The sequence below is a fragment of the Camelus dromedarius genome, chromosome 5 (assembly GCF_036321535.1).
Source record: "Camelus dromedarius isolate mCamDro1 chromosome 5, mCamDro1.pat, whole genome shotgun sequence".
In the NCBI taxonomy this organism is placed as follows: Eukaryota; Metazoa; Chordata; class Mammalia; order Artiodactyla; family Camelidae; genus Camelus; species Camelus dromedarius.
In genome coordinates, this window is record NC_087440.1 from 11,012,233 (window position 1) to 11,025,879 (window position 13,647).

Here is a 13,647-nt window from a genome sequence, read left to right on the forward strand (position 1 = left end):
GAAGTTTTTGGTTTCTCAGTAAATATAAAAGTTATATTTACACTATACGAATATACTATACTATATATTACACTATACTTAACAAAGGGTGCAATAGCTTTATGTCTAAAAAAAGTATGCATACCTTAATAAAAAATATTGCTAAAAATTCTAGCCATCATCAGAGCCTTCAGCAACTCATAATCTTGCAATAGTAACATCAGAGATCACTGATCACAGATCACCAGGACAAATATAATAATAATGAAAAAGTTTGAAATATTGTGAGAATTGCTAAATGGGACATAGAGACATGAAGTGAGCAAATGCTTTTGGAAAAATGGCACTAAAATACTTGCTCAACACAGGTTTGCCCCAAACCTTCAATTTGTAAAAAATTGCAAAATCTTTGAAACACAGTTAAACAAAGTATGCCTGTACCTGAAGAATATCTATTCTTTTTGACATTGATAGACAACAAACTTATGGTTACTGGAGGGACGGGAGTGGGAAAGGATAAACTGGGAGTCTGAGATTTGCAGATACTGACTCGTATACATAAAATAGATAAACAAGTTTATACTGTATAGCATAGGGAACTATATCTTGTAGTAGCTCATGGTGAAAAAGAATATGAAAACAAATGTATGTACATTCATGTACGACTGAAACATTGTGCTGTACGCCAGAAATTGACACAACATTGTAAACTGACTATACTTCGATTAAAAAAAAGAACAATTTTTGGCATTGAAACGTTCCCTAAGATAGACCATCTATTGGGCCATAAAACAAGTCTGAATACATTTAAAAGACTTGAGATTCAACAGAGTATGTTCTCCGATTACAGTAGACTTTGAATAGAATTCTGGAATGTGTATCTGGGAAATACATGTGTATATCTGGGTATATCAGTATATCAGGAAAATCCACAAATATTTGGAAATTAAACGTTTTAAATAAGCCATGCATCAAAAAGGAAATCATGAGGAAAATTATAAATCATTTTCACTGGTAATGAAAGTGTAACACATCAGAATATGGGGTGAGTAAATTCATTGCTTGGAGAGAAATTTACATCTTTAAATGCTTATGTACAAAAGAAAAAGTACTTAAAATCAATTATCTGTTTCTACCTTAAGCAAAAAATAAAAAAGTAGAGGGAAGGAGTATAGAAATCAGTAAAATAGAAAATGAATGAAAAGTAGAGAAAACAAATGAAACTAAAGGTGGTTCTTTGACAAGATTAATAAAATGGATGTACCACAGCTAACCCAAATAAGAGAGAGAAAACTCAAATGGCCAGTATCAGTAATGAAAGGAACATCAAAATATGGGTAGAAAGAGATAATGTGGATATCTGTTGGATGAATTAAAATTGCAATTGAAATTGTAAAAAATTTTCAATTTAAAATTGTAATAAAAAACCTTCCCATTATTTTTATGATCTTAATTTCCTATTAGAAAGGATATTTGAAAGTCAGTACTGCTCTTGAATTGGAGCTGTTACCACAAAAATGAGAAAGAAGGTCATTTGTAAATGATAAACCAGGCTCAGAATGCTACTGCCTTTTATTCATTGTTTCTTTTTCCATAGCTTCACTATTACCAAATGTTCTAGACAGTATTACTTTATTCTGGGATCATAGACTGCAATCAGAAATTTGCAAATTTATTGCAACGGTAGCTAGATAAATTTGTGTGAATCAATGCTAATTCATCACAGCTGGATATAGAACTGGAAACACGAGGTGATTTAGTACTTGCTATACAAAGGACATAATTATATGTGGGCTCCTGTTTTCTTCTTTGTCATTTTTATCATTATTTATACGTAGCACAAAATGTTTTCAATTGAATGTATTCACATAAAAATGTCTGTTGAGATATTACAGTAAAAACTTGGGTATTGGGCATTCAGCCAAATGGAAATTGTGGCCAGGAGTTGAAGGGAACCTTTATCTCGTTGAGAAAACATGAGGTTCAAAGAAAGTTTTTGGGGGAGAACTATTATTGGTGGATTAACAAACAGGGAAGACTCCAAATTGAAGTTCATGCTCAATAGCACACGATAGTAAAATTTACGCTCAAGGTTGCTCACATGAGACCAAGGGAGGCAAGTTAACAGGAGGGGAAAAGTTCGACACATTAGGTGTGAAATACACGTTATATGCTCTGAGAATCAGCATCGTGTATGAGCATCTGGAAAAGATCGCCCACTCCATTCCCTGTATGCCCATGGTGCTCCTTTTGTATCTTGAGTATTCATACTCATCATGTTTTATTTCCATAATGCTTATATATGTTCACGTATGTATTAGTGTTATGTTACAGAAACAACATAACTTGTACACCACGGATACTTTTATAAAGAGAAATAAAAATCAGCCATAATTTAATCTCCATTAAACCATCACTGATTGTGTGATTTTCTGGTATTTTTTCCTAAGTGTTCTTATTCATGTATGTATACTTCCCCACCTCCTTACACATACAAAAAATTGGTGTGGTATTTTTCTCTACTTATTCCCCAGTCACTTAACTAATGCTTCTTGTTGGAGTGGGCAGGGCAGGGAGGGTGATATGGCTCAGTGGTAGAGCACATGCTTAGCATGCACGAGGTCCTAGGTTCAATCCCTGGTACCTCCATTAAAAAAAAAAGAATTAAGAGAGGGTTGTTGGTCTCACCCTAGGCCACCATGGCACCAGTGGAAAAGATGTCACCCTACCCATCAACTGTGGCTTAAGTTACTTGATAAAGTATGGTACCCCTAAAAATGTGTAGAATGGTTAGCTAATGCTTGTGACTGTGAGGCCATCGTCCCTACCCTCAGTGAAGCTTACTGTCTACTGTGGGCCCCTCAAAGTAATTGCCAGTGTGCTGAGCCTTGTGAAGGGGAAAACACTGGGTGCTAAGGAGTGAATCTGAGGGGATGTAAGAGAATTTGTGGGGTGTGAGGTACTTAGGGAAGGCCATTCTGAAGTGTATCATTGAGGATGCTTTCAGCTTCAAGACTTAAAGTGACAACTAAAGCTGGCTTGAACAATAGGCACATTGATTATCTCTCCTCACAAGCATCATAGCAGAAAGGGGGTGACTGCAGCAGCTGAACAGTCATGTTGAACCCAGCCTCTCGGGGATTCTCTGGGCTTTCTCTCCACGGTCACAAGAAGCTTGCAGCAGTTCCAGATGACATAGCCTCCCATGATGAGGTAGAAAAGGGGGAGTTTCTCCTACATGTCTCTTTCAAAAAGTGAAGAACCCTTTTCCAAAAGTTTCCCGGGAGACTTTTTTTCATATCTCTTGGGCCAGAATTGTGTTGTGTGTGTATTTCTAACCTAGTGATTGGTAAGAAGAATAGAATTACCCGGAGGCTTAGATGAGTCAGAAGTCAATCCCGGGAGTGGTGAGCAGCTGCCTGTAAGCCTGACACACATCACCATCCAATATTTGAATAAAGTCAGAATTCTGTTAGCTAGGGGAAAGGATGGGATGCCCCATTAGCAAAACACTAAGTAACTTATGGTTTAGCTACGTAATAAAATCCTCATCAGCTGTTTAAAAAGAGACAGACATATGTGTATTGATAGGATGTTAGTGTCAAAACATTAAATAAAGTTAACAAAGGTACAGAACACTGTGTATATGATGCACCTATTTATGTAAAAACAGAACAGCTCTCTTGTTTGCTGGTATTTGCAGAAAATACTTCTGGAAGGACCTAAGAAACTGTTCACTCTGTTCTCCCTGAGGGTGGGAAAAGGGTGAGAGATTTATGATTCACTGTACTGTATATCTTTTTTACTGTTTGGGTTTTTCTTCCATGGCTGTGTATCTGTAATTTATATTTGTTGATTAGAAATAACTAACTGTGTAGAGAAACAATGTAGAAAGACATAAAACATGTAAATAAAATGCCAAGATATTTTTTATTTATATAATGCTTTATGCTTGTGAAAATACTTATCTGGTTCATTTATTTTTTTAATGCAGGTTTTATTTTAAAATCTACTTAACACATATGTCCACACAAAAACTTGTACAGGAATGTTCATAGCATCATTATTCGTTATAGTCAAAAAGTAGAAACAATCCATATGGCCATCCACAAATGGATGGATAAACAGAAGAGGGTATATACATACAATGGGATATTATTCAGTTATAAAAAGAAATGTGAGGAGGACATAGCTCAAGTGGTAGAGCGTGTGCTTAGCATGCACGAGGTCCTGGGTTCAATCCCCATACCTCCATAAAAAATCAATAATTAAAATAAATAAACCTAACTACCTCCCCCCCCAAGGAAAAAAAAGTTAAAAAAGACATGAAGTACTGACACGTGCTACAACATGGGTGAACCTCAAAAACATTATGCAAAGTAAAAGAAGCCAGTTACAAAAAGCCACATACTGTAAGATTCCACTTATGTTAAATGCAATAGGCAAATGTATAGAGACAAAAAATAGATTAGATGTTGCCTGAGATTGAGGCAGTTGAGGTGAGATTAGGAGGGACTGCTAAAGGGCCTGGGGTTACTTTTTGCGGTGATGAAAATGTTCTAAAATTGTGATGGTGGTTGCACATTCTGTGAATGCACTAAAAACCATTGAATTGTACATTTTCAATGGGTCATTTACATGGTATGTACATTATATCTCAGTAAAACTAAATTTTTAGGGTGCCTGAACTGTTTTTTTTCCTGCAGGCACCAGCAGACTTTCCAGGAACATTTCTTCAGGTTCTTTACGAACACCATAGAATAAATTGACATTTATCAGTACCTTTGTCCTTCTTTGAAAACTTGGTTACCCTGCTGGCAAGTTGTGTTTTCTCTACTCTTTTATGCATTTATGGACTTAACATACTTTTCAAAAAGCTTATTGCCAGAATTTTTATTTTTGTTTCTTCTGCTTTCATCTTTCCTATAAATATGACCCTGTAAACTCAGGGTTTTGTGACCATAGCTTTACTCCTATTTTTAATAAATTTAAAAAAATCATCTCATCAAAGAATTCACACGTAGCTTGAAAATGAGATCAGATAAAGGGACTTGTAATAGAAAGCAGCAGACTCTGGGGCTCCATGTTCTCCCCTGCTTCCCCGCTTCCCAGAAGGAACCACGGTATAACTGCTCCTGTTTGTCATTCTGGTCATTATTCCCATTCTGTGGACTAGCTCACACATCCACGTCCCAAACTGAGTTCCACATATGACAGATAAGTAGACAGCCAATTTACGTATGGCCAGTAGACGGCCGCTGGTTCCCATCAGCTATGAAAATTTTTGTGTGAATAATTTCTTTAATGATTTCCTTCCCTCCATGTCATCGTTCGAGGAGCCCAGCCAGATGCAGGGTTGCTGAGGCTGATTGCTCTCTTTCTCAGTCAGAATTCCTCAGGTGAACTGCAGAACCCAGAAGTTGATTAGAGTGACATTTTCCTCACATAGTCCAAGGACAGTCTCATGCAGTTGCTGTCCTGGATATATAGGAGATAAATCAATAGATAACATACAGTAAATGTCTTAGGACAGGAGTCAGCAAAAATGTTTATAAAGGTCTAGGTAGTAAATATTGTAGGTGTCACAGGCCGGGGGCAAAAATTGAGGCTATGATGTGGATACTTAGATATCTGTTTAAAATGTAACCATTTTAAAATGGAAAAAAAATACTCTTTTGTGCTATTTAAGTAAGCAGGTACCTGGCTGGATTTGGCCCATAAGCTGTAGCTTACTCACCCTCTGTTTTAGGGCATTAGGGCTTAATTCTTTCACTGAATCTGTTCAGAAAACCCTCTTTTTATGTTCTCTCATATTTTTCTTCAGCTTAGCTTTTTGTTCTACATTTTGGAAGATTTTTGCAAATTTACCTTAAATTGCTTTTATTTGAATTCAACTGCCATTTTTAGTAGCAATGCCACTGCTTTGTTCTCCAGTTGTCTTTTTTTTTTTTTATAGTGTCCTGTTTTTGCTTTATGGTTGCAAGACTTTCCCAGATGTCTGTAAGGATACTCCTTACTGCTTTAAAAAGTGTTTTCTTTTGTTTCCTAAGTATCTCTCATCGCTTCATGCCTGAGTTACTAGGGCCACAGTCCCTGTGGACTCCAGGCGCTTTCTCTAGTCCAGTTCATCTTGTGTATCACTGACAAAATAATATGACATAGGAGCTATGTCATATTATTTTTTTCCTTTAAAAGCTTTATTTTCTTCCCTACCAGTCAAGTCTTAATTCGTTTTCTGGATATCAGTGCCCTCAGCCTGGCTCTACCCTAACTAACGGAATTTTTTTTTTACCATTTTCTAATACAAAAATGTTCTTACCAGCCTAATCTTCTTAGCTCATGCTCATTCTGCCCCCGTGCCTTTGCTCCTGTGATGTCTTGCTGTGAATGCCCTCTATACCTTCTTACTCAAATTCTTCCCACCTTTCAAGTCTTAGCTCAAGTGTCGTCTCCTCCCCAAAACTCCCTCGACATCTTCTTAGAGCAGATTGTTGTCTTACACTCTTCTGCTAGCCCCACGGCGTCTAGCCCTTGAGTGGGGCTTCCATCCTCATGGTTGCTCCCTGGTCACCATGTGACTGGAGCGGTGCCAGCTGTCCTGACCAAGTTCCACGCAGGAAAAAGAAATGCAGAGGACAAAAGGGACACCCCTCCCAGCTGTGTCAGCTGCATTTCAAGAGCTCTCCCAGTAGTCGCATCCGACGACTGCCAGTAGGTTTCCTCTCTGGTCGCCCCTAGGTGCGAGGGAACCCCTTTAGGGAGTCGTATTGAGAGTCTCAATGTTGAACAAGTCCAGAGGGCACTGTTCACATAGAAAACAGTACATAAAATAGAATGGAGTGTTCCAGATTTTGATCTGGGTGATGATACCACAGTATACATGTATGAAAAATCATCAAGCTGTATATTTAATGTTAGTAAACTTTATACTTTACTGAACTTATATAATACTTCATTTTAAAAAAAGCCCACCCCCCGCAGAGTTGTACAGTGGACCCCAGGCCCATTGCTGCAGGTAAAATTAAAATTATGTCCTCAGAAGGACATCAGGGAGAGTGGACATTGGGTTAAGTATCTAAATATCTTTGTCACACATAGAGGACGTTTATCTGAAGGCTATCAATATTTTTGACAGGTAAACCAAAGTTTTGAGATATCTCAGTGTTTAATGTAGTATATTTATCATAGGGAAAGTATCAACTTAAATGTGAGAATATTTTATACATCATCTGAACTTCTGGTATAAAAAATTATTAAAGACTTCCTTTGTGTTTGATATTTAGTAGATATTTAACTTGATGTTGAAACATTTCAGCAAAAATTAAAGCATTGGCTTTGAAAAACAACATGTTAAGTTTTACTCTTGCTGTAAGACATAAACAGTAAGTGAAAACTCAGTGTATACTTTATGACTGCTTGTGTACTTTATATAGAACGACAAATGGTTTTATCAAGTCAGTACTGAAAGGATTCAGAACACTAGTTTCCATAAAATCAACATCCGCTTTGGGTAGTTCTAACCTGATAAATAAAAAGTGAGTACATAAAATTGATAATAAGTTAAAATCTAATCTATATATTAAGTGCTTGCAGATACTTAATTTCTTGAAAATTTATCTTACTTTCTTTTATTCTATTTTAGAAAAAATGGAAAAATAAGCAACCAATTTGTTGTTATAGTAAAACTATTAGGAAATGGGTGACACGTGACTGGCCTGCGCTTTTGTATTAAGTATTTCGTGTGATGTAAAATACATTGTAAATAACAGGAATTAGGAAATGGGAGCATTTTCATGCATTTATTTCTCAGTGTCTGTGGGTTGATGTTCACTTCTTTTTTGTTGTTTGTTTTCTTTTAATTTTTATTAAAGTACAGTTGATTTACAATGATGGATTCGTTTGTGATATTCAGCAAAGTGATTCAGTTGTGTATATGTGTGTATATATATATGTACTTTTTCAGATTCTTCGCCATTACAGGTAATTTTATAAGATATTGAATATAGTTCTGATATTCACTTGTTTTTAAAGAAAGGTTGTGTTTTCCTTACTTAGGTCCACCCGCAGGAGCACCGACTTCTTTTTGAAGTGTTTGATGAAAATCGATTGGTAAGTTAACATTGTATGAGTGTGAATTGCGAAGCAAGGGTGTGTAGTTCAGTAGAGCAGGAAGGAAAAGTGGGCTGGGCACCTGTGAGGTGAGGGGTGCTCTGGGGCTGGTTATGGAGAACTCTGGATGAAATGGTGGATAGATACAGTTTTTTCCCCTCTTCCCTGGTGCTGCTCTCTACCCTTCTCCTCCCAGCACCTCTCCTGATTGTCAGTTCTCAACAGATTACACAGTCTTCCTCAAGGCTTGTGAGAGGAGAGGGCAGGAAAGCCTGTGTCTCTGTCTTGCCTTCCTCATGTCCATGCTTGTACCCTGGTCGGTAGTCCAGGCTCAGGGAGCCGCCGCCCCCTCACTCCAGTGGATTTCTTGGGGTTACCTGTATCCAGTTACAACATGCCATCTACCCCCTCATCCCCACTCATCTACAGAGGAAAGCTGTCCTCTCTACACTGATGACATAAAGTCCTCTAAGGGATTGTCAGCCCTTAGAGGGAGAAAAAGCAAAGTTAAATTTGATTTTATTTTTATGAAAGGATAGTTCTGATTCCTGATTTCCTAAAGACTACCTTTTTTAAAATCAAGTATCATTGATTTACATATTGTGTTAGTTTTAGGTGTACAGCTAAGTGATTCAGTTATATATATATATTTTTTTCAGATTCTTTTCCATTTTAGGTTTTTACAAGATACTGAATATAGTTCCCTGTGCTATACAATAAATTCTTTTTTTTTAATTGCAGTACAGTCAATTACAATGTGTCAATCTCTGGTGTACAGCACAATGTCCTAGTCATGCACATACATACATATATTTGTTTTCATATTTTTTCCATTAAAGGTTATATACAATAAATACTTGATGTTTATCTATTTTATGTATAGTGGTATGTATCTGTTAATCCCAAATTCCTATTTTATCCCTCCCGTCCCCCACCCCCGCCCCCACCACTTTCCCCACTAAACTATCTTGAAATCCTATCCTTTTCCTAATTTGTCTCTTTGGAACCTTATTTCAAATCTCCTTTTCAGCATCATACTTTATATTTTAAACCTGTAAGATTTGAGTATGAAGGTACAAAAACAGTCTTACATATTCAAAGCACTTCAGAAGCATTTATTAAACAGAAACACCAAAAAAGAAATTAAACAGTCTTATTTGTTTTGTAGCTAACAAAGAAACTGGATTTTTTTTTAAGTATCTATTTTTAGTGTTGGAGTACATAACACGTTTTTTTTTTCCTCCTCAAGAAGTGAAAGCTATACTAGTAACAGAAGATGTTGCAATGAAATCTGTTCGTTAGCATCATAATAAGCAACGGTGCTGTTTTGATGCCGAGGGCGACGCCATCACTACCTGGCAGTCTCAGTTTGTAAGCTGAGTGATGGCTGTTGATGATTCGGTTATCAGATTTAGTTAGTTGCGGAGCACTTGGTTTTCTGTTTGTATTTTTGCTTTTTTTTTTTTTAATAGAATAGGGAATGGTTTCTATTTTTCCCCTGTCTCTCCAGATCTGTTTTCCTTCTAGATAAGACCAGATGAAATTTAGTGTTGGTGTTTTTTCAGTCATGAAATATACATACAAAAAAAGTACATATAACATGAATCTTTGTTATAAATAATAAGACACATATCTGTACACTTATGACTCAAGAACTCAAACATTACCAAAATCTTCAGAACCCCTCATACCCCTCCCCAATCTTATTTTCTTCCCCCACCAGTAGTAGCCACTGTCCTGAATTTTGTGTGTATCATTTCTTTGCTGGTTGAAATATTTTTATCATGTACATATGTACGTCTAAAAACAGTAGTTTCCTTTTCATATTTCTGAATTTATTAAAATAGCAGTGCTTTGTATACTTTCCTCTGTGACATGCTTTTTTGCTTGGTGTTATGTTTGTGACATTGATCCTTAATAACTCATTTTCACAGATGCGTAGTTTTCCCTTCGTCTACAAATGCTAAAATACTGTAATGTATGTATTTATCCTCCTTAGTAGGTGTTAGTGTTGTGTCCAGTGTTGAGCTATTACCAATTGATAGACATTCTTGCTATGTTTCCTGATATATGAGTGTATCTCTGAGATTGGTATTTGGGGTTGAATTGTTGGGTCATGGTATTACTGTGTTATTTTTCCACTGAAGTGAATTTCTCCCTGATTTTGGGTACATCACTGGTGAACTATTTTATTCGAGTTACTGGCATATTGTCCACAAGGAGGGACAGCTCATGTTGGTGCTCTACACCCTGCTTGTAGTTGTCAAGTCTTTTTTGTGGGAAACCTTGGTGTAGTGTATCTCTTCACTTGCCAAAATTGATATTTGTCATACTCTGATCGGTGCATGAACATGCTTTGAGTGTTTACAATGTGTAAAGCACTATACAGAGCATCGTGATATGTCGAAAGAAAAAAAGAGTTGCTTCTGATACTAACAGTGGGATATTTCTAGACTTATAAACATAATATATAAAGAAAGCAAAAAGAAAACAATGCATTGATGAGAATGTTATAGATTCCATACCAAATCAGAAGACCTGTCGTAGTCCTTCTGGTGATTTGGCGTGTGAGCTTGTAACCCAAGACTGGTTATTTAATCCTTCTGAAATTATTTTCTCATGTTTAAAAAATGGGAATAACAGTATTGGCCCTATCTATCAATAAATGTATTGTGAACATGAAATGAGACAGTGGCTATCAAAGCACTCTGAACATCTTTCATTGATACACACACAAGCACACACACAGAATGAAAGAAGGAGGGAAAGAAAGAGAGAGATTGATTTATTTTAAGGAATTTTAAGGAACTGGTTTATGTGATAGTGGAAGCCGGCATGTCTGAAATCTGTGAGGCAATGCTGGAGGTTGAAGATTCAGGTAAGATTCAGGTTAATGCAGCTGAAATCTGCAAGGCAGGGCAGCAAGCTGGAAACTCGGGCAGGGTTTCTGTGTTACAGTCTTGAGGCCGAGTTGCTGCTTCAGGCAACCTGTCGTGGCTCTTAGGGCTTTTAACTGATTGGGTGAGGCCCACCACACTATGGAGAGCATTTTGCTTTACTCAAGAATCCACTGATTTAAATATTAGTCACGTCTAAAAATAGCTTCTAGCAACATCTCAATGGGTGTTTGACCTAATAACTGGGCAAAATAGCTTAGCCAAGTCCACACATGCAATTAACCATCACAGTGGATATTGGCCGTTAAAGTTCTAGTCAATGATGAGGGTTTTCCAGAGCCTACCCATAGCATGTAAGTAATCCCATTGTTTTCTGTGTAGATAATCAATAACCAAATATCTCAGGATGTGGGGCCCCGAGCTTCAATCTAATCCTAAGACATTATCTGTTTCATTCCAGAATATGAAATCCTATAGGATTTGCCTAGATTCCTCCGAGTTGAGGCCTGCCACCCCTCTGCAGCCCTTCTCCCCTTGAGGTTAGGGTTGATGCTCCTCTTTTGGCCTCTGTTTGGCTCAGGGGATGCATTTCCCCCCAGGTTCCCCAGGTTCTGCCCATAACTGCTGTATAGTGGGACAAGTCCTGTGCCGTCCCAGACCACAGCTAGTAGAGCAAACCAGTCAGCCTCACTAGAACCTAAACTCAAACTAGAGTGCTAGGAAGTGCATTTGATTCTCTTAGCTTTCTTCTTCTTCACTGAAGCCCTCTTTGCTGATTTTTCAAGCATCATTCCTTCTTGTCCAGCTGTAGTACTTTTTGGTATTTCTTCAGAAGTACTAGCGGGATCCGTCCACCATCCATCCAGCCTCCTCTCTGGTGTTACTAAGTGCTTACTCTGCCCAGCATGAGCTCAGGAGCATCAGAAGAAATATGTGGTCCTCGCTCTCTGGAAGCTTAAAATCTAGTTAGGGGACATGAAACTGATGCTTATGGTGAAGGTTACCAAAGAGAAAACATTTATCTGCTTCATTATTTCTATTAACAGCCAAAGGAGATGTGCTTGTTAAATGGAAGTTTTAGGCCACAGGCACGAGCAGTTAGATCTCATTGATTAGCTTGGTAGAAGTGATCCACTTTCTGAGTCATCAGATCCCTAACTTAATTCAAAAAGGAAAGCTGAAGTTATTTGAAGGCAGAGTGAAAAGTTTAGGACTCTTCCTTCTGCAAAGAAGGAAGATTATAGGGAATACATACTGAAATCTATAAAATCAAAAAGGAGACAGATTATATAAAACCAAAATAGCATGATAATTTTATTGCTAGGTTTTTAACTTTATACATCCTGAAATGTAGAACAATCTCACTCTAGTCAGAAATAAAATTTAATAAATTCCATATTTCTGTTTCGTCATGTCTTACTTGATTAAAAACACTGTTTAGAAAATTGTGATTGAGAACAGATCTATCTTAAGGAGTTTTCTCTTTGAAACAAAGTGCAAGTATATGTTTTACATATTTGCTTTTACTTAGGAAAAAAACTTACTTAGAAAAATACAAGTTGGGTGTAGAACCATGTGGTGTAAACAACGGAACTCTTTTACTTTTTACTTTCCTATGAATGAGCCAGTATATATTTATTACTGGAGTTCCAGCTGTAAAATTCAGGTAAGGGGTTTAAATATACCCTGGAGTATTATTTAAAAATAAATTTGTTTCTTTCAAGTAGAATACCAACCTCGGTCTATGACATTTAGGGGAGAAATTAAAATATTAAACTTTTATTACCCAGTAAACTGAAAATAAAGTAAAGGTTAAATAAATACAAAGCAGAAAAATATATATATATATACAAAATCATAAGCTCTAAAAGGACAAACAGTCTGTTGTTCTCTCCTGCGGGAGCTTTATCAGCAGTAGTAAGTAATTCCACCTCTAGGGCAGTGCTAGCACTCAAAAATGTAAACAAGTATGTACTCTGTTTACATAAAGAAATACGCAGCATGGTTTGTACTTTATAGATATCAAACAGCTAAATGAATTGTTTCAGTGCGCCAGTAGGGGCCAGCAAAGAGCTCTTAAGAGTTTTTCAGAACAGAATTGGCATTGAGATATGTTTATTTGATGTGTTAAATCCTTTTTCGACTTCTTTACTTACCACAACACTCTCTTAAGTGAATGAATTGCAGAGACAGTGGAATAAAATGTCTTGTGTGCTCAGACTATCTTGGGGTATAGTTTTTCTGTCTAATCTGCATATATTTTTAATGGAATGTTTGCTTAGGCTATTTCTTGGCAGAGTTTTAATAGTCAAAATATAAATGGCATCATTTAAAGACTGTACTGCTTGGCTGGGAAGGCCTTAAAATTACAGGAGAAAATGCTTGGTGACAGCTTCTCTTAAACTTTTTTTTTTCCTCAGTCGTATGCTCAATTTTTGCAGTAGTATTACTAGGCTAATTTTGTATTTCGATCCTTAAGCTTTCACTTTTTATAAGTACGTAGTGTTTTGGAAGCTGAAATATTTATCTGTTTGATTGAACGCTGAGATTTTAATTTACCCTGATGTTTTGGTATTTCCAAATTTATACAACTTTTTGAACTTACTCATTTGAAAAAATTTAACAGTCTGTATTCCTTTCTACATTTACGAAGTTGACTGAA

General features: G+C 36.8%; 1 protein-coding gene across 1 annotated transcript in view; it reads left to right on the top strand.

Moving 5' to 3' along the window:
- NEDD4 (NEDD4 E3 ubiquitin protein ligase) overlaps nucleotides 1-13,647 on the top strand; it is a 114,480-nt gene that overhangs the window by 29,290 nt on the left and 71,543 nt on the right. Inside the window, exon 5 of the mRNA XM_031453000.2 lies at nucleotides 8,035-8,088. Coding sequence (XP_031308860.1) covers nucleotides 8,035-8,088 — 54 coding nt within the window. The remainder of the gene's footprint in view (nucleotides 1-8,034; nucleotides 8,089-13,647) is intronic.